Source organism: Narcine bancroftii, chromosome 1 (genome assembly GCF_036971445.1).
Source record: "Narcine bancroftii isolate sNarBan1 chromosome 1, sNarBan1.hap1, whole genome shotgun sequence".
Taxonomy (NCBI): Eukaryota; Metazoa; Chordata; class Chondrichthyes; order Torpediniformes; family Narcinidae; genus Narcine; species Narcine bancroftii.
Genome location: NC_091469.1, coordinates 97,786,249 through 97,813,337, shown reverse-complemented (window position 1 = coordinate 97,813,337; position 27,089 = coordinate 97,786,249). Strand labels below are relative to the sequence as shown.

The following is a 27,089-nucleotide window of genomic DNA, read 5'->3' as shown; positions in this document are numbered from 1 at the left end:
GTGTGTGGGAGAGGGTGTGTGTGGGAGAGGGTGTGTGTGGGAGAGGGTGTGTGTGGGAGAGGGTGTATGTGGGAGTGGGTGTGTGTGGGAGAGAGAGGGTGTGTGTGAGAGAGGGTGTGTGTGGGAGAGGGTGTGTGTGGGAGAGAGAGGGTGTGTGTGGGAGAGGGTGTGTGTGAGAGAGGGTGTGTGTGGGAGAGGATGTGTATGTGAGAGAGGGTGTGTGTGGGAGTGGGTGTGTGGGAGAGAGAGAGGGTGTGTGTGTGGGAGAGGGTGTGTGTGGGAGAGGGTGTGTGTGGGAGAGGGTGTGTGTGGGAGAGGGTGTGTGTGGGAGAGGGTGTGTGTGGGAGAGGGTGTGTGTGGGAGTGGGTGTGTGTGGGAGTGGGTGTGTGTGGGAGAGGGTGAGGGAGAGGGTGTGTGTGTATGTGAGAGAGGGTGTGTGTGGGAGAGGGTGTGTGTGGGAGAGGGTGTGTGTGGGAGAGGGTGTGTGGGAGCGGATGTGTGTGTGTGGGAGAGGGTGTGTGTGGGAGAGGGTGTGTGTGGGAGAGGGTGTGTGTGGGAGAGGGTGTGTGTGGGAGAGGGTGTGTGTGGGAGAGGGTGTGTGTGGGAGAGGATGTGTATGTGAGGGAGAGGGTGTGTGGGAGAGAGGATGTGTGTGTGGGAGAGAGAGAGGGTGTGTGTTGGAGAGGGTGTGTGTGAGAGAGGGTGTGTGTGGGAGAGGATGTGTATGTGAGGGAGAGAGAGAGGGTGTGTGTGTGTGTGTGTGTGTTTGTGTGTGTGTGAGAGAGAGAGAGAGAGAGGGTAGGACCTGCAAGAGAGAGTCGGAGGGTCATTGTGTGAGGGTGAATGGGCAGCACCTACCATGAATAGAGAGAGACCTAGTCTTGCAGAATCTGCTCCAAAATAAACATGTCAGACATTCAATCATTGTGACTGTGTAGATTGTAGCTGCTTTTTTTCCAATTTTATTTATTAATCAAAGTAAATCATACAATCAAAATACAATACATAATGCATAATATTTTTCCCATATAATCTCCCACCCCCAACTCTAACCCACTCACCCCTCCCAACCCCCCTCTAATCTACCCCAAAAGAAGGAAGAAAAAGAGTAGAAAAGGAGATCATCTTGCAGAACAATGGCATGATGTCGTGCAACCCCAATAACCGTGGGGAAAAATACTATTACAAATTCAAACCTGTACATCTCGTATACAGGCTCCAAACTTTAACAAAAAAAGGATAATTATTATGTAAATTATATGGGGTTTTTTAATGGAATACAAAACCTCATTTCCGAGTGCCTCCATTGAATACTCAAATCAATCTCATTTTTCCAAGTAATTGCCAAACATTTTCTAGCCACAGCTAGAGCCAATCTCAAAAAAGTAATTTGAGACTTATCTAATTTTAATTCTAAACTTAATTTCTTAATATAACCCAATAAAAATACCATAAGGTCAAGCGAAATTTCCTTAAGTCTATTTCAAAAAGGTTGCACTGTCTCACATAACCAAATAGAATGCAAGAAAGAGCCAACTTGCTTGTGGAACCTAAAAGATAAATCAGAAGAAATAAACTTACATTTCTTTAACATTTCAGGAGTTAAATATAACTGATAAATAAAGTTATAATGAACCATCCTATACCTTACATTCACAATTTTAGTCATACTATCTTCACATATAGCCATCCAATCATCTTGAGAAATAGATATAAATAAATCTTTTCCCATTTTAATTTAGATTTATGGATTGCCAGCTTTGGCATTACATTCTGTAATAAAACATACATCTCAGATATAAATCCTCTCTTGCCCCCTTCAGTAAGTAAACTTTCACATTTAGACTGCCTAGGCAACCGTAATGTACACCCAAAATTATCCATAAGGCTCTGACTTGATAATAAGTAAACAGGGTCTTTCGAGAAATTTCATATTTAACCATAACCATATAACCATTTACGGAGTGGAAACAGGCCATGTTGGCCTTTCGAGTCCGCACCGGTTCACTAGAACAACTCCACGAGCTCAAACCTCCCGCTCTCTGCCAATATAATTTTAATTTAATTTTTAAATTTAGATGTACAGCACGGTAACAGGCCCTTCTGGCCAATGAGTGCATGCGTCCAAAATATCCTAATTCTCCTTCATTCTTTGAAACGAAATAAAATACCCAGCTTCATAACAATCCTCTACCAACTTAATTCCTTTCTCTTCCCACATTTTCAGAAGCTGATTATTTTATGAAAAAGAAAAAAGTTTATTCTGAAACAAAGGAGTTTTAGCCAGTATTTTACCTTCCATACCAATCATTCCATTCTTCTTCGTCCTTAACTCCATTAGATGTTTCGACACAGGTAAATTATAACTCTGTAAAAGCTGAGAATTCCATTTATAAATGAAATGATCGATCTTCTTCTTGTCAATCTGAGATAATTCAATCTTAGTGACTGTTGCTGTTAATTGCATATTGATGTCATATGGTAGTTGAAAAGATTGCAATGAGCAGTTAGCCTGATCTACTCTATATTCAAGGGTTTTGATGCTGAAACCCTCCTGTCTTGAAACATATGCTGCCAAATGGTGTAATATGTTCCTTCCTGCCCCAACTGGCCACAGTAAATTGTCCTGACTGTTGAGAAGAGTGCCGGAATCTGGGGAGTTTGAGAATGTGAGAGATTAAAATGGGCTTAGTCTCGACTTTGTGCTGATTGTTGTTTGGTGGTTTGCAAGAACTCGGTGAACTGAATGGCCTGTGTTTGTACTGCATGACTGCTGAGATGCTGCAAAGTACGCGCAAAAAAAAGTGGTTGAATGAAACTTGGTGTAAAGGAAAATCTAAAGGGAAAGTGAATGTGGAAATTTTGGAAGGTATTTCTAGACCTGGAGACAATTGACTGATGGCAGACATTGGTAAATTGAATTGAATTGTTTTCTTTTTGTCACATCCACTGAGAAACAGCAAAAAGCTCTGTTTTGTGTGCTATCCAGGCAAGTTGACCCACACTTAAGTACAATGCACAAAAGTGCTGGAGAAACTCAGCAGGTCTTGCAGCATCGAGAGGAAGCAAAGGGAAGCCAACATTTCAGGCCTGAGGCCTTTGTCAAGAAAGGAGCAAAAATCAGGCAGGCACCTAAATAAAAAGTTATGGGGTGGGGGGAGGAGAGGAGGTAATAAGGGGCAGTGGGGAGGAGACCATCAGGCAGGAGGTCCAAGGCAGATATGGGTGGGAGGGCAGAAGAGTTGTGGAGGTGTAGGAGGGGGTAGGTCTGAACGGAGAGAGAAGGGGGTGGGGATTGGAGAAAAGGAATAGGGAAAGAGAGTGAGATGGGGAGGTGCTCCATAACAGGAGGAGCAACACCTAATATTCCATCTGGGCATTCTCCAACCCATTAGCATTAACGTCAATTTCTCCGGTTTCTGCCAACCCACCCCCATTCTCCCTCTCTGTCCCAACCCTCAGACTCCTTTTTTCCAGCACTCCACCTCCTTCCCTCTCCATTCGCAAGCACTCCCCCTGTGTGTTGGTGTGCCCTCCCTCCCTCATCTACCTGTTACATCCTGCTTATGTTCCTCCACCCCCCCCCCCATGTTTTATTTAGGTGCCTGATGGCATTTTGCTCACAACTTGATGAAGGGCTCAAGCCCGAAACGTTAGTTATGTATCTTCATGTTTGGAATATAAAGTACACTGTTTGACCTGCTGGTTTCTCCAGCACTGTGTTTTTACTGAAACTAGAGGGTTGTATTTGCAAGTTCATGCATCTGGCTGAGGGAAAGGGAAAGAGGGGTTTGGGGTTGTCTGGGGTTGGGGTTGTGGGGGGGGGGTGGTTTGTGCGGTATTAGAATGTGACCAGGATAGCCAGGGTGGGATGAGCCCTTTATGCTGGCAGCTTTCACAGAGCCTCGGCAAGGGACACTCGGCTTGGAGCAGATTTCATGGGTAAGATGGGGTGAAGCTGTGGAGGTATTTGTAAACAAGAATCAGTAGTCATGTAAGCCACTGAACCCAGGTGTGACATGACACAGGACATTTATTATTCCCTTTTGGCCAAGGCACACAAACAGGAGTTGACAGTGAGCAAGCACGAGCTGCCCATTGCCTGATTCTCTTTTATCTGGGGTGCACCATACATGAAAGGATAATGTATCAAGACAGTAACAAGCAGAAGCAGCCTGTACTCACTTGAGGTTTGAGCTCTGATCCATGCACTTCCTACACCCTCAGTAGTATTCCACTAATTTGGATCTAATTGGGTGTCACCTAACAATCAAATCTTCTCTGGAACATTTTGATTACTGCTATCAGTGTTTTTTTGTTAAACATGCAAAATATGCCAGCATTTTGAAAACTTGGTGTTTAATGAGATAACACTGAATATTGAGCAGTCAGCCAGAATGTTAAATGAGCACTCCCATTGGTGAATTTATAATTGAATGTAGATGTAGCACAACATGGGTACATCGTGCTCAATATTACAATTCCAGGGTTTCAACCAATTCTTTTTTTAATAATAATCCTCTTTCAAAATGAACAGACCAAGCAATGAAATCATAGATTTTTCATTGCTAGGTTATGACATGAGTCTGGAGATAATCCAGCACCCAACATCATCACTTTTTGGATCTCAATGACTGGGGTGATGAGGTTCAATGTTTTTAAAAACAATAATTACTAATCTGTTTGTCTTTAGAAATTGTGAATCAGGGGTGTAATTTCACAGTGACCACAGCAGTAGGACAGGGGAACAAACCCATGAAACTGCTCCAGACAAATATTGGGATTTTATTTCAAAAGTATATGTGTTAAAGCAGTGATTTCAAACGTTTTCTTTCCACTCATGTACCACCTTAAGTAATCCTTATGCCATCGGTGCTCTGTGATTAGTAAGGGATTACTTAAGGTGGTATGTGAGTGGGAAGGGAAGGTTGAGAACCACTGCTCTAGACCTAAATGTTACTGAAATATTTTGCTTGAGAAAAATTGTCATTGGTCCATTTCCTTTGGAGTTATGAAACCGTGCACATAACGAATCAATTAGGTATGATTAAAACAGTGGTTTTCAAACATTTATCTTCCACTCACATACCACCTTATGTAATCCTTTACTCAAACACCAAAGCATAGGGATTACTTAAAGCAGTATGTGAATGGAAAGAAAAAGTTTGAAAATCACTGTGTTAAAGGAATGCAATTGCTTTTAACTAGAAATGCTGGTGACAAGGGGAGGTAAAAAACCTTGACGTAGTCAGGATGTACCAAATCGCTTCAAAACCAATAAATTTACAGTGTAGCAAAGCAGCAAAAGCCAGGTATACAGGCCATTCAGCTTGATAGGCCCATACACACTGCTGTCCACCTCTTCACCATATTAGTCAACTCCTTTCTCTAGTGGACTTACCCACCCCCACCTCGAGTGCATCAGTGGTGTTTGCCTCTTCCTTATATGAGGGCAGTGTTTCTCAGCCCTTTGGTCCGAGGCCCATCTGTGGTCCATGCGTTTGTTACAGGGGAGCCACTCATTGTGAAGAAAGCAAATATTACTATGAAGGGTTAAACTGAGTGACCAGTAGAGCAGATGTAAAGGATATTGAGTAGAACTGTAATGAATGTGTAATTTGTAAAAAAAGGCTTGTAAATTTGATGACAAAGAAAAATAAAGTTCTCAAAATTGTCCCATCAAAACTCATGCTGTTGCTGGTCTGGGAAGGGGTTTGAGCTCACCTGCACAACACTCCCCACCTTTCACACCCCCCCCCCCCACTTCATTCCATTGGCGGTTCACAGATTTGTTCTAGTTAGTCCATGGGAGGGAAAGAAATATAATAAGACCCCTGGCATCTGACACCAATGAGTATTGTTAGATGCTGGATAAGTGAATTTTCTGGTTTCTTGAGACTGTAGGTTACATGATTGGCAAACTAATGGCAAGGCGTGCCATTTTTAAACTTCCATATTTTTCATCTATTTATTTTCCTCATTTTTTTTTGCCAGTTGCTTGAGGCTGATGACCGCTTGAATTCCAGATAGCATGGGTTTTACTGTATTTGTAATTACCTACAGGTGAGCTACTGTGTTCGAGAGTTTCACTTTCTAACCCCCTCATTGGCAAATGATCATTTTGTCCAGTTGCCTGTTGCATTGAACAGTAAATTTCTCAAACACAAGGGCTCCCAATCTTTGAGGAAACATCTGCTATATCGAATGCTTTCCTTGGGCTTGGAGAGTTTTAGTGTCTCCCAACTGTTCTGCTTCTGGAGGAAGGATTCAACAACAGCTCAGTTCTGCTCAATATCCTTTGCATCTGCTCTACTGGTCACTCAGTTGAACCCTTCAAAGAACAAAGCTTTAATGTAAATTAACTCCTCAAACCTAAATACTTATGATTTTTAAATTGAGGTAGTACTTAAATGGTTCACCTGGGGATTTGATCTGAATGTTTTTCCTTTATGTCATTGTGTCTGGTAGGAAAAGAAACTAATTATCATAGGGCCATCCAATACAGAAACAGACCGTTGTGCCTGTTTACTCATCCCACTTACCCAGATTAGGTCTGTAGCCTCCTATGCCTTCCCTGACCTCCTTTCTATGCCAAGTTATCTAACATCCCTTTAAAATGTTTCAGGAGATTTCTCAACTTATAAAACTTCTAGTGATGGCTCAAGAAGGCTGACCGTGTTTTCCACGTAACAAATATAAACTTGACACAGTATTAACAACTCATTTCTCTGCATCCTCTTGTTAAAAGAACCACCATTCAGGTTATTCAATCTAGAATTTTTTTCTTTAGAAACTTAAATGACTACTTATATTTATGTAGTGCCTTCCACAAGAGGGTTGCCAAACAAAGTAATACCATGTAAATAGTGTGACAGCCTTTGTCAGCTGGGTACTGCAGCAAAAATGATCTAAGCTGATTCTGCTGAATAAATCTGTGGAAACTGCTGATTACCCACCTATTTGCTCTCGTGTTTCATATTTTGAATAGTAGTTCAAATCAAACACTACATTGTAACCTGCTTTGTGATATCTTGAGTTGTGGAATGTTATCTATAAGGGAACATGTCTCCCAAACATAATAGATTTTTTTTAACCAAAAATAAACTTTATTCACAATAAATTACAAAGGGAAAACCTTTCGAAGTCTCTTCCCACCCTTAGTTTCATATCCACACATTTCCATCACTGTACACTGTTACATTCATTTCTCTTTACACCATTACCACCACTGTGGTATCTTGTTGCTTCACCCCACCACCACCCCCCCCCCCCCCCATTTTTTGAGGGACTTTCCCTCAGTCTCATCCCTTCACTGCCTGGTGATGGGAGGACTCTAACCTGTGTTCCTTTTCCACAGCATCTTCGTGTTGGCTGCAACAAGCCTCAGGGTGTCCATCAGCATGTACTCCTGCAGCTGAAATATGCCAGTTGGCAGCATTCCTGAACTGACATCGCCATGTACTGAAAGACCAACAGGCTTCAGGCAGACCAATAGAATATTAGGGAAAAATCTCAGCAAGTGAAGAAGAGATTTATATATAGCCTTTTACATCCTGAAAAATTATCCACATCCAGTGACTACAGTTACAAGGAAAACCCAATGGGCAAACCAAATGTGTGAAATGAACAGTGATAGGATGCTATCAGGTTGGTAAGAGGCAAGGAATAGTTGGAGTTGAAGTCAAAAAGGGCCACCCTATTCAAGGAACAAAAATAATTCAGCAGGTAGGCACAGGTAAGGGCAGGGTTTTTAGATACCATATATTTTGTTCCTCTAGTTATAAACAGTGGGAATGGCAGCCAAGGCAGGGGAATGCTCCTCTTGCAAAATGAGGGTCATCAGGGAAGCCAACAGTATCCCTGATCTGCGAGAAGTGCATCCAGGTGCAGCTCCTGACAAGCTGAGTTAAGGAATTGGACCTGGAGCTGGATAAACTCTGGATCATTCTGGAGGCAGAATGGGTGATAGACAGAGTTACAGAGATCCTATCACATCTAGGAGGCAGGAGGAAGGTAGATGGTGACAATCATGGGAGGGAAAGTGAACAGGCAGGCAGCAGGCAGTGCAGGGCATCTCTGTGGCCATCCCCCTTCAATAACAAGTATAACATTTTGGATATTCCTGGGTGGGGGGGAGCAACCTACCAGGGTCAAACCATAGAGATCAGGTCTGTGGCACAGAGTCTGGTCATGTGACTAAGTAGAGATGGAAGGAGAAGAGCGAGCTGTTGTGATGAGTGATTCCATAATTAAAAGGACTGATAAGAGGTTCTGTGGAAGAGATCAAGTATCCTGGATGGAATGTTTCCTCCCTGGTGCCGTGGTCCAAGATATCTCAGATCGAGTTCTCAGGAAGGAGGGTGAGCAGCCAGATGTCATGGTCCATGTAGGGTCCAATGACATGGGTAGGAAAGTTGAAGAGGTCCTGCAAGGAGAGTTCAGGTAGTTAGGGCTAAGTTGAAGGACAAAACCTCCAGGGAAGTGATCTCAAAATTACTACCCGTGCCATGTGCTAATGGACTAGCATGTGTAATTATCGCAATTAGTGAAACGGTTGCAGGAGGGGAAAGACTGGCAGCTCAATGTTCCAGGCTTCCATTGCTTTAGATCCGAAAGAACTGGGGGGATGAAAGGGGGAGGAGTGGCTTTGCTCATCAGGAAAAATATCACAGCTGTGCTCAGGCAGGAGAGACCAGAGGGCACATCAACCGAAGCTGAGGGTGGAGCTGAGGAACAAGAAAGGTATGACCACACTCATGGGGTTGTATTCTAGACAGTTCAGTAGTTAGCAAGAATTGAAGGAGCAAATCCATTGAGATGGTAGACAGCTGCAAGAAACATAAGGTGGTGATTGGAAACAGATATTTAAGGGTGAAAGCAACGAAGTAGCGTGGAAGAAGTTTAGGGACCACATGCAGAGTTCAAGATAGATTTCTCCAATTGGGACAAGGAAAAGATGGTATGAAAAGGGAACCATAGCTGAAGAAACAGGCCAGGCAACAAGTCAAGAGGAAGAAGGAAGCATACATTAAATATAAGAAGGGCTCATGAAAAGTATATGGTAGCCAGGAAGGAGATTAAGAAAGGACTTAGGCGAGTTTGAAGGGGGCATGAGAAGGTTTGGCAGGTAGAATTAAGGAGAATCAAATTCGTTCTATGCGTATGTGAAGAATAGAAGGATGACGAGAATGAAAGTGGGGCTGCTAAAGGATAAGGGAAGCAACATGTACCTGGAGTTAGAGGAGACTGGGGCTGTCCTAAATTAATACTTTGCATCAGAATTCACAAGAGAAAAGGATCTTGATCATGGAGAGATTGAAATTGAACAGGCCTGTGTGCTGGACAATGTGGAGATTAAGGAAGAGGAAGTGTTGGATCTTCTTAAAAACATCAAGATTGATAAGTCCCAGGACCGGACGCAATATTTTTCAAGCTGTTATGCGAAGTGAGAGAAGAGGTAGCTGGGGTAATAGCTATGATATTTGAATCCTCTTTGGCTGCAGGGGAGGTGCTAAAGCACACATGTCAAACTCAGGGCTGTGGGCCAAATTTGGTCCGTGATATAATTATATTTGGCCCGCAAGATCATATCAAATATGTATTGGAGCTGGCCCGCTGGCCGCCGCGCCAGTATAGCGCATGCACAGCTAATACTACAAATCCCAGAATGCTTTGCAAATGCATTGGCGCTGGCCCGTCAGCCTGCCAATCGCCCCCATCTCCTCTCTTTACTTTCATTGGCATCTGCGACCTGTCGCCGAACTCACACGTAATAAACCCCTTACGAAAAATGGCCAAACGAAAGACAAAAAACAGGACCTTTCAAGACAGGTTGGAGGCGGACTATATGTTCATCATTTTAAAAGACAAGCCTGTTTGTCATTGAAGCAAGTTGTTATTTTTTTGACTTGTTGGGTTGTGAAAAAAAATACATTTAAAAGGAGCTTAAAGGCTATAGAGAAATATTATTTATTGAATATTTTATTTCTCATTTGTTAATGCTTCTTCTGGAAAGAGTTTAACCAAAACTATTATTAAACATTTATTTTAATAAGAAAAAGTTTAACATTACATATGTTGAAAGAAGAGAAACATGCAGATGTTGTTGAAAATTTTCAATAAATATTTAGTTTGGCCCACGACTTAGTCCAAGTTTTTAATTTTGGCCCTCTGTGAATTTGAGTTTGACACCCCTGTGCTAGAGGATTAAAGAATGGCAAATGCAGTCCCCTTGTTTAAAAAAAATTAATAGGGAGAATCTTGGGAATTATAGATCGGTGAATTTAAGGTCAGTGGTGTGTAAACTATTGGAGTGGATTCTTAATGATCAGATCAATGAGCATTTGGAGAAGTAGAGTCTACTCAAGGATAGTCAACATAACTCTATGAAGGGAAGGCCATGCCTCATGAGTCTAATTGACTTTTATAAGGAAGTAACAAAATAAATTGATGGTAGATGTGGTCTACATGGATTTTAGTAAGGCAGTTGACAAAATTCCCCATGAGAGACTCATCCAGAAACACATGAGGCACAGGATCAGTGAAACCTTGGCTGTGTGGATAAAAAATTGGCTTGTAGGAAGAAACCAGAGTATTCTGCCTGGAAGTCGGTGACTAGTGGAGTACCACAAGGATCTATTCTGGGGCCCCAGCTCTTTGTGATTTTTATAAATGACCTGGATGAAGAGACAGAAGGATGGGTCAGTAAGTTTGCAGATGACACGAAGGTTGGAGGAGTTGTGAATGGAAGAGAAGGTGGCAAAGGTTACAAAAGGATATAGACAGGATGCAAAGTTGGGCAGAAAAGTTAAGTGGCAGATGCATTTCAATCTGGATAAGTGTGAGGTGAGATATTTTGGAAGGACAAACCAGAAGTCTGAGAACAAGTTTAATAGTCGGTTACTTAAAGAGTGTGGGTGAACAGAGGCACCTTGGGGTGCAAATCCATACATCCCTTAAGGTTGCTGCACAGGTTGATAGGATAGTTAAGAGGCCTATGGGATGCTGGACTTCATTAATAGGGGGATTGAGTTCAGGAGTAGAGAGGCCATGTTGCAACTCTACAAATATTTGGTCACCTCATTATAGGAAGGATGTGGAAGCTTTAGAGAGGGTGCAGAGAAGATTTACCAGGATGTTGCCTGGATTGGGAAACAAATCTTATGAGGCAAGGTTAGCAGAGCTGTGACTTTTCTCTTTAGAGCGTAGAAGGATGAGAGGAGACTTGATAGAGATCTACAAGATTATGAGAGGCATAGAAAGGATGGACAGCCAGCACCTGTTTCCCAGGGTGGGATCAGCCAACACCAGAGGACATATATACAAAGTTAAGAGAGGGAAGTTTAAGGGAGACATGAGGGGTAAGTTTTTTACTCAGAGTTGTGGGTGCCTTGCCAGGGATGGTGTTGGAAGTTGAAACCTTAGGGGCATTTAAGAGACTCTTAGACAGACACATGGATGAAAGTAAAATAGAGGGTAATGGGGTTGGGAGGGTTTACTATTTTTTTAGGAAGGAATATATGGGTCAGCACAACATCGAGGACTGAACGGCCTGTATTGTGCTGTATTGTTCTAAGTTCTATGTTTATTCCCTGGAGGGTAGAAGAATGAGGGGAGATTTTATAGAGGTATTTAAAATTATGAATTAGATAGACAGAGTAAATGTAGGTGTGCTTTTTCCACTGAGGATAGGGCATGGGTTAAGAGTGAAAGGGGAAAAGTTTAGGGGAAACATGAGGGGGACCTTCACACAGAGAGTGGTGGGAGTGTGGAACAAGCTTCCAGCTGAAATGGAAAATGTGGGCTCAATTTTAACATTTAAGAGGAATTTGGACAGGTACATGGATGGGAGAGATATGGATGGCTATGGACTGGGTGCAGGTCAGTGGAAAAAAATCAAGAAAAAAATGGTTTGGCACAGAATAGAAGGGCTGAATAGGCCTGTTTCTGTGCTTTAATTTTACATGTTTCTATGGTTCTATGGATATTTGTTAACAGGTTTGATGAATAAATAGTGAGCAGGGCAACAGGATTAGCTGTTCACAGGAGGTAAACATATAATAACGGATGTGGTGGGCCTGTGTCCTTCCTCAAGGTATGAGTGAAAAAAAAAAGACTAGGTCTGAATTAAAGGCTGGGCAAAGAAAGATAGAAGAATGGGAGGGGGAGGAGTACTGACCAACAGACAAAATGTGTTAATTGGATATGATAAAAGTAAAGTTGAGAATTGATTTTGTCTCTGTGAATGGAGACAGATGAAAAGAGAAGAGGGGTAGAGACAGAGCTAGAGGAAAGGAGATGGGAGAAGAAGATGGTGGGAAGGGGAGGGAAAAGATTTCAATGAAAACCGGAGAACTCGATATTAATGCAATCCAGTTGGAGAGTGCCCACTTGGAAGATAAGGTGTTGTTCCTCCAATTTGCAGGTGGTCTCAGTCTGCCAGTGCATGAGACCATGGACAGCCATTTTAGCAAGGGAATGGGATGGATAATTGAAATGGCTGGCCACAGGGAGATCCAGATTATTGTGGTGGGCCAAGCTCAACAAAGTAATCTCCCAGTCTGCATCCAATCTCTCCGATGTTGACAGGACCACAACGGGAGCACTGGATGCAGTAGATAACCCATGAACATTCAAAGGTGAAATATTACTTCACTTAGAAGGACTGTTTGGGGCATCTTGTGCTCCCATTATGTTATCCTCTACATCAGAGTCTGGATGCAGACTGGGAGATCACTTTGTTCAGTACCTTGGATCTCTCTGCCGCAGTAGTGTGGATTCCCAGTGGCCACCCATATCTATTCCCCATCACATTCCCTTGCTGACATATTTGTCCATAGTCTCATGCACTGGCAAACTGAGGCCACCGGCAATTTGGAGAAACCGCACCTCATCTTCCGACAGGGCATCCTTCAACTGGGTAACATTAATTTAGACTTCTTTGGCTTTTGTTACTCCTTCCCCCCCCCCCTCACTTCTTCCCCCATTGCCTTCCCCCAGCTGTGACTCTCCCTTTCCTGGCTTTCGCACAGACATGATAAATTCATACCTCTCCCCTACTTGTATCAAATTAACATCTTTTGTTGATCTGAATTCTCCCCCAGCCAGCATTATCTGAATTCTGAGATTTTCTGAGATTTCATGGTCCTGGCTCATTCTGCTTATTCCTTGAAGAAGGGCTCAGGTTATGTCTGTTATGGACACTGAAATGACTGGCTGAGTTCCTCCAGCATTTCCATGTGTTTTTACTATAATCACAGCATCTGCAGACTTTCATGTTTCACTGAGAAAAGGGAGAGCGTTGCGAGAGATGGACCAAGTGAATGAGATCAGGATGGAGGTTGGCATCAAAGTGGATAAAGTCAATGAGCTCATCATGGGTGCATGAGGCAGCACCAAACTAGTCATTGATGTATCAAAGGAAGAGTTGAGGGGCCTTGCCTGTGTAGGCTTTGTAACATGGATTGCTCCATATGGCCAACAAAAAGACCCACGTAGGTGCCCATGGCTATGCCTTTGGCTTAGAGAAAGAAGGATGAGTCAAAGGAGAAGTTTTTGAGGGTGAGAACACAAGTTCTGCCAGCTTGAGGTGGTGCAAGGCACTGCTTGGGAAAGAGACAAAGGGATTTGAGGACTTCAGTAAGGGGGATGGAGGTGAATCATGATTGGATGTCCATGGTTAACATGAGGTGATTGGCTCATGGAACTGGAAGCTATTGAAGTGATGGAGAGCATGTAGAGCACCTGCGGATGTAGGTGGGAGGGACTGGATGAGGGGGCATGGGGCAGGGAACTGAGTCGAGGTAAGTGGATACCAGTTTGACGGAGCAGGACTACACGGAAACAATCAGTCTGCCAGAACTATTGGGTTTGTGGATCTTGGTTATGGGGGTTGGGAATCAATCGGGTTGGAGGACGTGCTAGGGAGATGATTGGAAGGGATGAGGTTCAGAGATAGTGCTCGATACACGAGTTTTGGTGGGATCCTGTTGGAGGGGTAAATAAGAGGTGGTGTCTGAGAGCTGTCATCTGGCTTCAGCCATATCGAGATCAGTGCGCCAGACAACAACAATGTCACCATTGTCTGCAGGTTTGAAGGCGAGGTTGTGGAGGGAGTTCTGTTATTCTTCAAAATTGTGCCATGTGGTCACTTCTTATCAACTCAGAGAGCAGCCATCTAAACTACAATGTCTCAAACAGCGAAACTCCAAGACACGATACTCAGGTGTCAGCCCAGGCTTTTGTATTCGATTCTCTGAAGTGAAACCTGAAACCATTGATCTCCTGGATCAAAGTCAGAAAAGCGAGTGACAGGTGAAACAGTATCTTGATGAGACTCCTGAATGAGGGAAGAGAAATCAGCCAGTTACAGAGTTAAAGGTCTCCTCAACTGACGGTGCCATTTCTGGTGAGGAATGGTTAATGCTGTGTGCCAGAGGCATGAATGGAGAGATTACACAAATCATAGTTCGAGGGCAGAAGGACCATCAAAAATGTGAGGATGAGAATTTTAGTGTTAATGGTATGGGTCAGTAGCTGCATCTTGATTAACTGTGACATTGCCCACTGTTGGATTAGAAATAAAGCAGTTAGTGTGGTGTGCTGTTAGACAGAATCAGGTGTTGTCCTGACCCTTACACTCCTGCAGGTGCAGAGGTTGGCACCTGCAGTAGGCTGGTGGTACACTCCTTCAGGTACAGAGGTTTCCCCCTGCAGTAGGCTGGTGGTGTACCACCTCAGTCAGCCTAGTTAGCATGTGGAGTGTTGCAATCCCAATATCTGAGTGATGATTTGCAGAGTGAAATCCTGCAGTGGTCTGTCAATATGTTGGATTACAGGATCAATTACTATGACAGTGTCTCTGTGTTGGATCATGGATTGAGTTACGGGGCTATTGTCCCTGTGTTGGATCACAGAGTGAGTTACTAGGATATTGTCTCTGTGTTGGATCATGGAGTGAGTTACGGGGCTATTGTTCCTGTATTGGATCACAGAGTGAGTTACTGTATCAGTCCCTGTATTAGATCACGGAGTGACTTTCTGTGACTGTCCCTGTGTTGGATCACAGAGTGAGTTCTAGTATATTGTCCCTGTGATGTATGACAGAGGGAGTTACTGTAACAGTGTCCCTGTGTTGAATCACGGAATGAGTTACTGTGACAGTTGTCCCTGCTTTGGATTATTGATAAGTTCTTGCTAAATGGCTGTCAAGAGTTTGTGAATGTCTGCTTCAAAGTCAATAACATAATCTTTTCATTTTCTTTTTTCCTACCAATGCACATGCCTGCCTTGAAGGATATCGTGAGTACCTCACTTTATTTCCATAGCAACGCGTTCCTCTTTGTTGAGAGTGCATTTTCAAAATACATCTTGCATTATTAGTGATTGTCCGTCATCTGTTCCCTTAGGGCTTTCCGAGGCTACACAGAAAGGAAGAGGAGAAAACGAGAAAACGAGTGTGCCGCTGTGATCCAAAGGTATGACGTTTTCTGCCTGGTCCTTATCAAAAACTTTGCATCTTTTTATTTGCCAAAAGATGTCTCCCAGTGTGACTAACACTGCTGTGGTCTGAAGATAGAAGAAATCCACGTGAAATAGGTGTTGGTGTCAGTTCATTGCCTGTTGTCTGGAGATAATAAATAACAGCCCCCCCCCAACCAAGTCCTAGACCACTTGACTGTGTGAATTTAGTCTGCCACTCCTTCATTGCTGTTCTGTGAACGTGATCTTCAACACTTCTGGCCATTGCTTATCATGAATGGAACTTACAGGCTAATTCATGTTGCAGAAATTCCTTTCAGAAAAGGAAAATAGATCACAAACACTCATTCGGGAGTGAAGGAATGTCAGATTGGTGAATTCTTATTTTGGAACTGAGCGCTCTGTGTCTCCCCATTTTTGCTATGGAACTTATGTTCTCAAAGCATTCTCGAGCAATGAAAGGCACCAGTCTAGGGATGGCATTGTGTACTGATGACACATCAGCCTCGAGAGGACCAGCCTAGTTCTGACCGAGAGTAATCAGGAGTGCGCTCTTCTTGTCCGGCACCATTACTGTGCAGCCAGCTCTGATGTCTCAATGCCCAGATAGGATATTGCCAGGAAAAAGCACACCAGAAAATTGATGCAGAAGGAGAGTGGTGCAGGATGACCATCTCCTCAAGCTAGGAAACTCAGCTGCGTGACCTTCTAGGCAATCATACTCAACCCTTGCTCATTGCAGTTTGTTTCTGCTCTGGTACATAGAACATAGAAATCTACAGCACAGTACAGGCCCTTCGGCCCACAGTTTAGTACTGACCTAATTCCCTACTCCGGGAACAGCCTAGAATTTTCTGACAGCATAAACCTCCATTTTTCTCAGTTTCATATCCCTATCTAATAGCCTCCTGAAAGATCTTATGGTCCCTAGCTCTACAACCATTGCCGGCACCACATTCCATGCACCTACCACTGTCAGTGTGGAAAAGCAGCTTATCTCTTGGGCTCCCCCTGTACTTACTCCCAAGCGCTTGAAAGTATGTCCTCGTGTTACCCATTTCAGCCCCAGGAAAAAGCCTCTGGCCATTCATATTGTGAGTTTGCATGGCTAATTCTTTTATTGTGATAAACACATGGTGAACACCTACCATGTGATGCCTTTGACTTTGGATGAACCCAGATCACTTTGATTTTAAATGAACTTTCTTAACTGCAGGAATTTCCGCAAACACCTTCGAATGGTTGGGAGTCGACGAATTAGAGTTCAGAGTAAGTATAGAAGTTGCCTATCATTTTATTTGTTTCTCTTTGTGTGGCAGCTTCATTCTGCCTGTTTGTTGAACTGTGTTTTGTATTCTTTGTGTGTTATTGAAGGAAGAATATACTTGCATTGGAGGCAGTCCTGAGAAGACTGTTGATGAATGATGGGGAAAAGTCAAGAAGTTTGGACCTAGAGTTTAGAAGAATGAGAGGATATCTTGCTGAGTCATGAAGTTCTGAGGGGGCTTTAGATGGCAGAAGTACAGAGGATGTTCCCCTCATAGAGGGGAATCTAGAATCAAGGGGCGTAACTTCAGAACGGGAGTCGCATTTAAGAATAAATGAGGAAGATTTTTTTTTAATCTCAGAGAGCTATGAATTTTTGGTTCTTTCACCCCAGAGACCCAAGGTGGTCGAACTTTAGAGAAATCAATTATGGAATGAGACAGGGAAGTGAAGCTCTGTGTTGAACTAGGTGCACTCCTTCTGATTTGGGGCCAGCGGTACTAAATGCCTACTAAACTGAGGATCCATTCGACCAAAGAGACTGACTCTAATTGGTATAATAAGTTCCATTACTTTAATTCCATTTCCCTTATGGATTCACATTGACCTTTCCCAAACCATTGAGTCTCTTTCCTTCATCAGACTATGTGAGGAAATCTGGGATATGTATGAGGGACAAGAAAAATTCCATAGCTGGGTTGCTAAAGTCTGGCCTACACTTAGCCTAAATCTTTGATGCCTACAAAAATGGCTCACCTATGTGCTAGAGTGCCTTCTGTGGAGGTTGACTATCCTCTGTGAATCTACATGCAGACTTCTTGATCCAGGGTGAAATGAGCAAAAGGGTGGCCTCTTTATCCCAAACCAGGATGCTTTCCTGAGGCCAAATCTAGTCTGCCCATGAGAATGTGAGTAGAAAAAAATGTAGAAAAGCAGAGAACATTCCATTCCATGTGTTGATGATTCAACAAGGTTAAAGCTGATTGTGACAACAAGGTTAAAGCTGATTGTGACAAGGTTAAAGCTGATTGTGACAACAAGGTTAAAACTTATCGTGACAACAAGGTAAAAGCTGATTATGACAACAAAGTTAAAGCTGATTGTGACAACAAGGTTAAAGCTGATTGTGACGACAAGGTTAAAACTGATTGTGAAGAACTGCAACTCCATATTTGGCAAAGACAGTGAAAGTCTATTAACCATTGGGTAAAGGCCATGACTCGGTGAAATGAATCCTAAGAAATATCCTAATAAACATGTATTTATAAGGAAAAGTCTGGAAAATTGGATGTTTTCCTGTATAAATATGCAACTTGTGGGCCATGCAGCAGACTCACTTGTGGTGAGATTAGTTGCAGGTGGCAGTGCCTCTTGCTGTAACAGAGTTCTCAAGCTTTGCAAAACAAAAATAAAGCACTTTGCAGCTGTATTTGTATTTGTTTGTTAGTGTTCGCAGGTCTACTTTAACATCCCTGCTGTCTGAAATACTTGTAGTGGCTGAAGGTCTACAGTTGGCAAGAGATTGCAAGGGGGTTGCAGTTTATTAACAGGGAAGTATTATTACAACTGGTGAGGTCACACTTAGACCACAGTATGGAGTTTGGGACCCCTCCCCTGAGCAAGAATGAGGAGTGATTTGATTGAAAAGTGGATGTTTGCACCAGTGGGATACCTTCCTTCTTTTTCAATCTTTTTATTGGTTGATGAGAAAATAATATCAAATACATAGATATGATAGAAAGTTCAGGTAAAAGTAAATTAAAGTTACAACAGTAAACAAGATACATATGATCCATGTTGTCGATAAAAAAAGGAAAAAAAAAATATAACTAATGTAATTTCTAACCCTAACCTATTATCTGAGTGATTACCATCAAAGCCAGGTGTCAACTATTGATTTTGATGCTAATAGTTCAAAAAATGAAGGAAAAGAAAAAATAAGATTTTTAATAAAAGCAAACATAATTGATCTATAAATTTTGAAAATAATTGAAAAAGACACCAAAGAGATTTTTTTTACTCGTTTTAGTAGTTAAGCATCTAATTTTCTCTAGAGAGAGGGAAGCCATTAAATCCAATAACTATTGTGTATGTATAGGAGGGACAACGTCTTTCCACGACAGCAAAATGAGCCTTCTAGCAATCAGGGAACCACAAGCCACCACATGGGATTGAGATGGAGACAAAATTAAGTCAATTGGTCCACTCATTCCAAAAATAGCAATAAAGGGTCTTGGAGAGAGGTTTACATCAATGTTCTTTGTTCTTAAAAAAATTTTTTTTTAATTAAAAAAAATTAAAAGATAGTATACTAAATGCCTCTTTCTAGTAGTTACAAAGGGAGGGACATAGCCAGAACATATGAGGGATATCTTGAGGGCGGTGACATATTTAAAGATTAGGTACATCTGCAGACGCTGTGATTGCAGCAAAAAACACAAAAAGGGAGGAACTCAGCAGGTTTTGCAGCATCTATAGAAAGTAAAGATATATAACCAATTCTTTGGGCCTGAGCCCTACCTTGAAGAAGGGCTCAGGCCTGAAACTTTGGTGATATATCTTTACCTCCTTTGGATGCTATGTGACCTACTGAGTTCCTCCAGCATTTCTATGTTTTTAATTTAAAGATTAGGTGTTGACCTTTTAAAACAGAGGAAGGTGTGATGAATCTCTGGAATCACTGGTGGGATTTTAAGGGGAGTGTTAGGTCTGCTTTGTTAGAGAATGAGTGAGTCAGACACCAGACTGAGTCAAAATCAAGGTTCTTTATTACCGGATTGTAACACTTGCAACTAACAGTGTTAGTTGGAGAAGGCGCATTCTAACGATATCAGCAAGTGGTGTTTTTTTTTATACCCCAGGACACGCACTTAGTAAATTATCATACCATTACATTGTCCAATGAATAAGCTGTTGCTACCCTTCTCTGTTAGTCTGCTGAACATCATTCTTGTTATTGCCACACTTATCTTGAGTGTACAAGGTCACACCTGCATCCTGTTACTCCTTAGTACTGGGTGACTCCTTCTCCGGTCCCAACTCATGATGTTTTTACCTTACAGGAGGAAGCTAAATTTTAATAAACTTTAGGAAGTTAGGGTAGTGGTGAACTGGCAGAGATCAGACATGATTGCACTGATTGACAGGACAGGGTTGAGGGGCCTTCTGCTCCCATTGTGAGATGTCCAAATAATAAATGAAAACTTCTCCACCTTTCGTGGTTCAAAAAAAAATCACAAAACAGTTCACAGCTTGCAAATGTAATCCTGTAGATCATGGCAACCATTTTGCACATAGCAAAGGTTCCATAAATCAATTGGGATAAATGTCCAAAATGTTAATTATTTGTTGCAGGTTCATTGTTGACCAGTGCTGTTGATATGTCTCCTTTGTGACCCTTGGATTTAGTGCCTTGGCATCTTCTGCATTCACCTGAGAGCATAGGTCTCTGAGGCTACTTCCAGGTACATATGAAACATCCAGTATCCCCCTTGCTCCTACCTGAAGGGTCATGCTTGGGTCGATCATACCCACAGCAGGTAGAACTTGTCTGAGCTCCTCAGTGCATGAGCACATTCAACACAGAGAAGCATAGGGAAGGAAATTCACCTGCTTTCTAGAGTTTGCGATGTCTCAGTAACTTATAGTGTACATGAACGTGGAATTCCTTGATAAAACTTCCAAGCCTATGACCTCCACCTCCCCCCACCCAAACCCAGAGGTGAAAGCAATGTCTTAATGAGCTACTTTTCACAATAATTACTTACTGGCAGATCCCAGTGAATTGGCAGTGGTGTCACAGTTGACACAGCCTAATAATGTTAAGCATTTTGGTGGCTCACTCTGTAGTGAAAGCAGAAATCTCAACAGGTCAAGCAGCAGCTGTATAAAGGCATCCAGAGTTGATGCTGAGTCTGACACCCTATGACAAAGCTGGGAAAATTTAAAAAAAACAAATTAAGCTTTGACGGCAGGGGAGGTGGCAGAATGATGGGTGCAACAAAGGAAATATCTTTGATCGGGAGAGAGTAAATGGCATTTGGAATTAGATTATGGTTCTTTCTCAGTGTGGTAAATTGGATCAGCAGGTTTGCAGATTATATAAAAATTGGAGGTGTTATGAACAGTGAGGAAAGCTTTCAAAGGTTGCACAGGGATCTGGACAAATTGGAAAAATGGGCTGAAAAATGGCAGATAGAATTTAATGCAGACGAGTGTGAGGTGTTGCATTTTGGAAGGACAAACCAGGTAGGACATACATGATAAAAAGGAGTGCAGTAGAACAGAGGAATGCAGATACATAATTCCCTGAATGTGGTGTAAAGAGAACTTGAATGTTATGGTGAAATTGTACAAGACATTGGTGAGGTCAAATTTGGAGTATTGTGTGCAGTGTTGGTCAGCTAACTACAGGAAAGATATCAATAAGATTGAAGGAGTGCGGAGAAGATTTACTAGGATGTTGCTGGGACTTCAGGAACTGTGTATTAGGTTAGGCCTTTTTCCCCTGGAGCATAGAAGAGTGAGGGGAGAGTTGATAAAGGTATACAAAATTATGAGGGGTATAGACAGAGTAACTAGTGTATCTCTAGTGGTAAGGTTGTGGGACATGTCCAGCAGGCCAGATTATACTAATATAAAGAGCCAAACTGAGCCAAAATCAGAGATGGGTGACTGATGGACATGGCCACTTCTGGTGCAGAGAGGAATAAAAAAAACAAGGTGTCTACAGTTGGAGAATTATCAATGCTGAATGCGGAAGACTGTGAGGTGCTCTGAGGTGCTGCTCCTCAAGCTTTTGTCGGCTCTTGCTGTAGCAATGCAGGGAGTTTCATACAGATGGGTCAGAGTGTAAATGGAACAGAAATTAGACTACTTTGTAAAGAGTCAACAAGATTGTTCAGTGAATCACAGCTTCACCTGGAAAGTCTCTTTTGGTGCTTTGGAATGAGCTGCCAAACAGATAGAAGCAGGGAGGGTTAGCCTCCTGTAAGAAACACTTGGGTAACTACATGGGTGGGAGGGCATAGGAAAGGTGTGGTAAATATGAGCAAGTGGAACTAAAGCAGGAGGGCACTTTCTTTGTCTTGGACAAGCAGGGGCAGTGGGCTGTAGGACTATAACTGGATGATGGGAAGGGAAGAGGTGATAGAATAGGTGTTATAAATTGTGCACTGGTGCACACATGTACTTTGAGGTATAATGTTTTCCAAAAAGACCTTTAACCTTCCTCCTCTGCACAGAAACAGAACCTTTGACCCACTAAATCCATACCAGTGATCAACCACACTAATCCTACTTTAATTCCATTTCTATGCTCCCCACATTCCCGTCACCTTTCCCTGGATTCTTTTGCTCCACTGCATACCAGGTGCATTTTACTCTGGCACGGCTGGATGCTTTTGTAATGCACAGCTCACAGGGAGAACGTACATGCAAGCTCTATGCATCCAGCACCAAGCCACAAGGCAGTCGGCTTCCACACAGCACCACTGCACTGTCCATTACCTCTGGCTGGGACCTCGTGTAGGGTTCTTTGAGTGACAAAATGATGGCTCCTTCCTTCCCCTGCCTCTGTGCTTTCATGCATAATAGATCTGCTCTTTAAGTTACTTATCACCCTAATGATGTCAAATCCTAATATAAGACGTCTCCTAGGAAGATGGAGCCAGACTTTACTGTGGACATGGAGTGACTACATTTGAAGGTAGGTGCACAGTGCTAATTGCTGTGTAGCACTGGGGAGTGCTCAACCTGAGTGGTCAGCTGGAACTGGTGGTCATTAGAAGTGACAGCACATTGGCAGCGATTCAAGGAATGTGCCTCTGGCCCCCACCCTTAGCTGCTGACCTTGGCCACTGACCTCCACCCTGATTCTGACCTCCACCTTGACTGCTGATCTCTGCCCTCAGCCACTGACCCCTCCTAACCCTCCTCATGCTCACTGGTCCCTTCCCCACAGTCATTGACCCCCCCCCCCCCCCACCGCAGTCACTGACCCCTGCATCTGATCATTAAACCCTCTTCAGCACTGCTCTCTTCCCTGGTCGTACACCTCATCTACTCAGCATGTGGACCTCATTGTATGTGTGTATGAAGATGTCTGGGGGGTAGCTGAAGTCTGCAGCTCACAGCCATGTCACATCTCAATGACCATCAGCACTTCTCCTGGCCAAGGAGAGCTTGGGCAAGCCTTGCACTTCTGCCTTGCTGTGAACTGAACAATAAGATTCCATTACACTGCAGATCTCTGGTGGTTCTGCTTGTGATTTTATATGCCGGCTGCTCCAGTATCATGGTTGCTGGGCAACCACTGCCCCATCCCCAACGCGCTCCCTCAGCTCCCAAACATTTCATATCAGCTCTCACCGATTGCAGAAAAGATCCCAAGGTTGATGAGAGCTTGGTCAGGTCACAGCTGCCTCTAGATCTGAGAAGGAAAACAGGTGAATAAGAGCTTGGAATGCAGCAATCTTTTCTCCAGCTCTTGACCTCCTTCCCTCTCCATTCATAGAGCCATCCCTCCTCCCCCTACTTGCTGCTGTGCCCTCCCTCCCTTATCCACCTATTACCTCCTGACTTTTGGACAAACTGTAGTGTTCCTCCCCCTCCACCTTTCTGTTCAGGTGCCTGCCTACATATTTTCATACCTTGATGAAAGGTTGAAGTTTGAAACGGTGGTTATGTATCTTTATCTGTGCTGTACAAGTACACTATTTGACCAGCTGAGTATCTCCAGCTTTGTGTTTTTATTCAATTTGCTTTTCCTGCTTTCTCTCCTACTCCTTGATCCTTTCAGCCATAAGGACTACATTCAACTCCCTTCTGAATAGATCGAGCAAACTAGCTTCAATTACTTTCTGTGGTGGAAAGTTCCACAAGTTCACACGTTTCTGAGTGAAGAAGGTTCTCCTCAGCTCAGTTTTAAAAGGAATTGCTTAATGTGGGATGTGAGTGGGAAGGAAAGGTTGAGAATCACTGCTGTAGACCCAATTGTTACTGAAATATTTTGCTTGAGAAAAATTGTCATTGGTCCATTTCCTTTGGAGTTATGAAACCGTGCACATTATGAGTCAATTAGGTACAATTAAAATAGTGTTTTTCAAACTTTTTCTTTCCACACACATCCCATCTTAAGCAATCCCTTACTAATCACAGAGTACCTATGGCATAGGGATTACTTAAAGTGGTATGTGAGTGGAAAGAAATTAACCACTGGTTTAAATAAAGTTGTGGGACAGGTCTTTTTACACAGAGTAGTGGTTGCCTGGAACGGTTTGGTAGAGGTGGCGGTTGAAACAGATGTGATTGTAGCATTTATGAGGCTTCAAGATGAACACGTGAATGTGTAGGGAATAGCAGAAGATGAATGGTGTGCAAGCATCAGAGGTTTAGTTAAATTCGGGCATCATGTTTGGCCCAGAGATCATGGGCCAAAGGCCTTGTTCCTGTGCTGTTCTGTGTTCTTAAAAAAAAATGGGCAATTATATTCTTTCTGCATAGACATGGGCATTGTTCTAACTATGACCTTCTGGTATTTCTCATGAGCTGTTAATATTTGTGCCTCTTTACCCCACTGATCTATATCTAATGTATATTTCCTTATCATTTTCTGTATCTTTAGTGAGATATCCATTGTGTAAAACTGTAATAGAATCCTCCTGTTATGTGTATTATGTTCTGTACACTATACTTCAGTGTGTGTATATATACACAGCTTGGTATGTGTATTGAGTTTTGTACACTGTATATAAGTGTGTGTACACAGCATGGTATATGCATCGTGTCCTGTATACTCACAGCATGGTATGTTCAATGTGTTCTGCACACTGTATATCAGTTTATGTGCACAGCTTGGTTTATATCATGTGCTTTTTCCAGGTTTTTCTGAACGACAAGAGAAGAACTTTGGTCGCTCCTGGAGTGACCCTACACCAATGAAATCTGACGTGATGTGCGACCCTCGAGATAGTAGGTTCATCAATATCTTTTCCTATCAATGAATTGCCTAAACCTGGGTTGCTGTGGGTTCATCCTTCAGGCTGGCTCTATGGTGGAGTGTTGGCAGTGCTCTCGCAAAAGAACCAGGGGATCTTTTAAATTTTCTGGCCAGCATCTCTTCCTCAAATGGCTTATTTGATGATCCATTGATCTGTTAGTGGGATCTTGTATGAATTCATTGATTTTTTTTTGGACACAATGAGGCATCCAGAGGAAGTTAGGAAGAAGGGCTGTATAACAGCAATGTTACAGTCCTTATAACCCCCAACAGACTCTTCAATGTGCAATAATATTTGAAATCCATCTGTCTAACCCAGTCATTAGATTGTCAACCAGATGTAGCAGTAGTGCTGCTGGTTCACAGCTGTGTTCTGTGTGGGTTATACCGATTCTCCCTGTGAGCCCCTGGGTTACCCTCAGGTTCAGCTGCTTTCCTTCTACATCCCAAAGCTGTGCTGATTGGTGGATCCATCGTCCACATTATTGGAAAATGTGATGTCAGAAATATAGAATGTAAGTCGCTTTATCTTTGTCAATGTGTTATCAGATCATTATCCTTACAACCCTCCTGAGAGTGTGTGTGTGCTTGTTGCTCATGTTAAACTGTCATTCAAAACCTTCAGCTGTTGTGTCACAGATGGTTAACAGGAACTCAGATCTGGTACAAGTCTCTGTAACTGAAGTCAGAGGAACTGAGTTAAACTGGAAACTCTGCAGATGCTGTAATTGTAGCGCAAAACACAAAAGTATATAAGCAATGTTTTGGGCCTGAGCCCTTCATCAAGGAACTGAGAAAGGTCTTCATCATCTGGCAGTGTCGCAATTGTTGGGGTGGGTATTGCAGTACTATTACTGTGCCAGCGACCAGGTTTGTTTATAAGAGTACATTCTCCCTCTATCATGGAGGGTTTTTTTCTGGATGCTCTGGTTTCTCATGTTCAAAAGACATGTAGGGTTGGTAGGTTAATTGGTCGCATGAGTGTATTTGGTGGCCTGGGCTCATGTATCGGAAGGGCCTGTTAATGTGTTGAGTCTCTAAATTAAATTCAAAGTTCAAGTGGAATTTGATGCAGGAGGCACTTGCTGGGGAAGTGCTGAGAGAGGTTTATCCTGGAATTGATCTCAAATTGACCTGGAATGTGTGATAAGAGTCTAAAATATATCGAAGTATGTTGAAACTAATCAGGAAGTGTGTGAATGGATGAAGAGTAGAAAGGAAGCTGACACAATTTCATGGAATAATGGAATTGTCACAGCACATCAAGGTCTATGACAGAATACCTCACATTGTACTACCTGAAACTAAATGTTAGGGTAAAGTAAATGTTTTTTTTTTCAGCTCTCTTGTGCTCTATCTGCATTTCTGTAGAGAAATGCGACCTGGTGAACACCCAGAAAATAATTGGTTGGTAATGTTGTGGGTAGTGTAGTAGGTTGTCATAGGTTACAACATGATATAGCCAGGATACAGAGTTGGGCAGAGAAATGGCAGATTGGGTTCAATCGGAATAAGTGTGAGGTGATACACTTTCGAGGTTCAAACTTGAAGGCGGAGTAGGTGGTTAATGGCAGAATTCTTAGCAGTGTAGAGGAACAGGGAGATCTTGGGATCCAGGACCATAGATCTCTTAGGGTGGCCACGCAACCATGAGGGTGGTTATGAAGGAGTGTGGTGTATTGGTCTTCATTAGTCGAGGGATTGAATTCAAGAGCCATGAGGTAATGTTGCAGCTCTACAAAACTCTGCTTGGACCTCACTTGGAGAATTGCATTCAGTTCTGGTTGCCTCATCACAGAAAGGAGATCAATGCTTTGGAGAAAGTGCAGAGGAGATTTAACAGGATCTTGCCTGGATTAGAGAACATATCATATAAAACAAGGTTGACAGAGTTTTGGATTTTCTCTTTGGAGCAACGAAGGATGAGAGGTGACTTAATAGAGGTGCATAAGATAATGTAGAGTGATAGAGTGGACAGCCAGCACCATCTTCCTGGGGCGACATAGTAAATGCCAGAGGACATCTGTTTAAGGTGGAGGAAAGTTTAGGTGGGATGTCCAGAGGTACATTTTTTTGCATTGCTGGGGGTGGTAATGGAGGTAATCAAAAGACTTTTAGATAGGCACATGGATGCAAGAAAAATAGAGGTTTCTGGGTGTGAGGTAGAGAAAAATTAGATTGTTGGCATATAGGTTTACATGGGTCAGCACTACCTTGTGGACTGTCCTGTAATGTTCTATGCTCTATACAGATTAGAACAAAGTTGTTTCATCTCTGCTTCATTCAAGCAGCCTGTAAGTATTGGATCCAGGTGCAAACTAGTTCATTTCTACTCATTGGCTCA

General features: G+C 42.7%; 1 protein-coding gene and 2 long non-coding RNA genes across 3 annotated transcripts in view; 1 reads left to right on the top strand and 2 right to left on the bottom strand.

Annotated features, from left to right (window-relative positions):
* The window catches only part of LOC138761252 (NMDA receptor synaptonuclear signaling and neuronal migration factor-like), an 88,803-nt gene that overhangs the window by 36,424 nt on the left and 25,290 nt on the right, over nucleotides 1-27,089 (top strand). The window contains exons 5-8 of the mRNA XM_069933088.1: nucleotides 15,295-15,300; nucleotides 15,408-15,476; nucleotides 16,697-16,749; nucleotides 24,628-24,717. Of these exons, the coding sequence (XP_069789189.1) occupies nucleotides 15,295-15,300; nucleotides 15,408-15,476; nucleotides 16,697-16,749; nucleotides 24,628-24,717 (218 nt within the window). The remainder of the gene's footprint in view (nucleotides 1-15,294; nucleotides 15,301-15,407; nucleotides 15,477-16,696; nucleotides 16,750-24,627; nucleotides 24,718-27,089) is intronic.
* On the bottom strand, nucleotides 1,093-7,468 carry LOC138761257 (uncharacterized). Its single transcript, XR_011356216.1, has 3 exons — nucleotides 7,339-7,468; nucleotides 2,296-2,377; nucleotides 1,093-1,550 (listed from the first exon to the last, which is right to left on the bottom strand). It is a non-coding gene; the product is annotated as an uncharacterized lncRNA (long non-coding RNA).
* On the bottom strand, nucleotides 15,289-17,724 carry LOC138761254 (uncharacterized). The gene is made up of 2 exons (XR_011356214.1): nucleotides 17,503-17,724; nucleotides 15,289-15,419 (listed from the first exon to the last, which is right to left on the bottom strand). It is a non-coding gene; the product is annotated as an uncharacterized lncRNA (long non-coding RNA).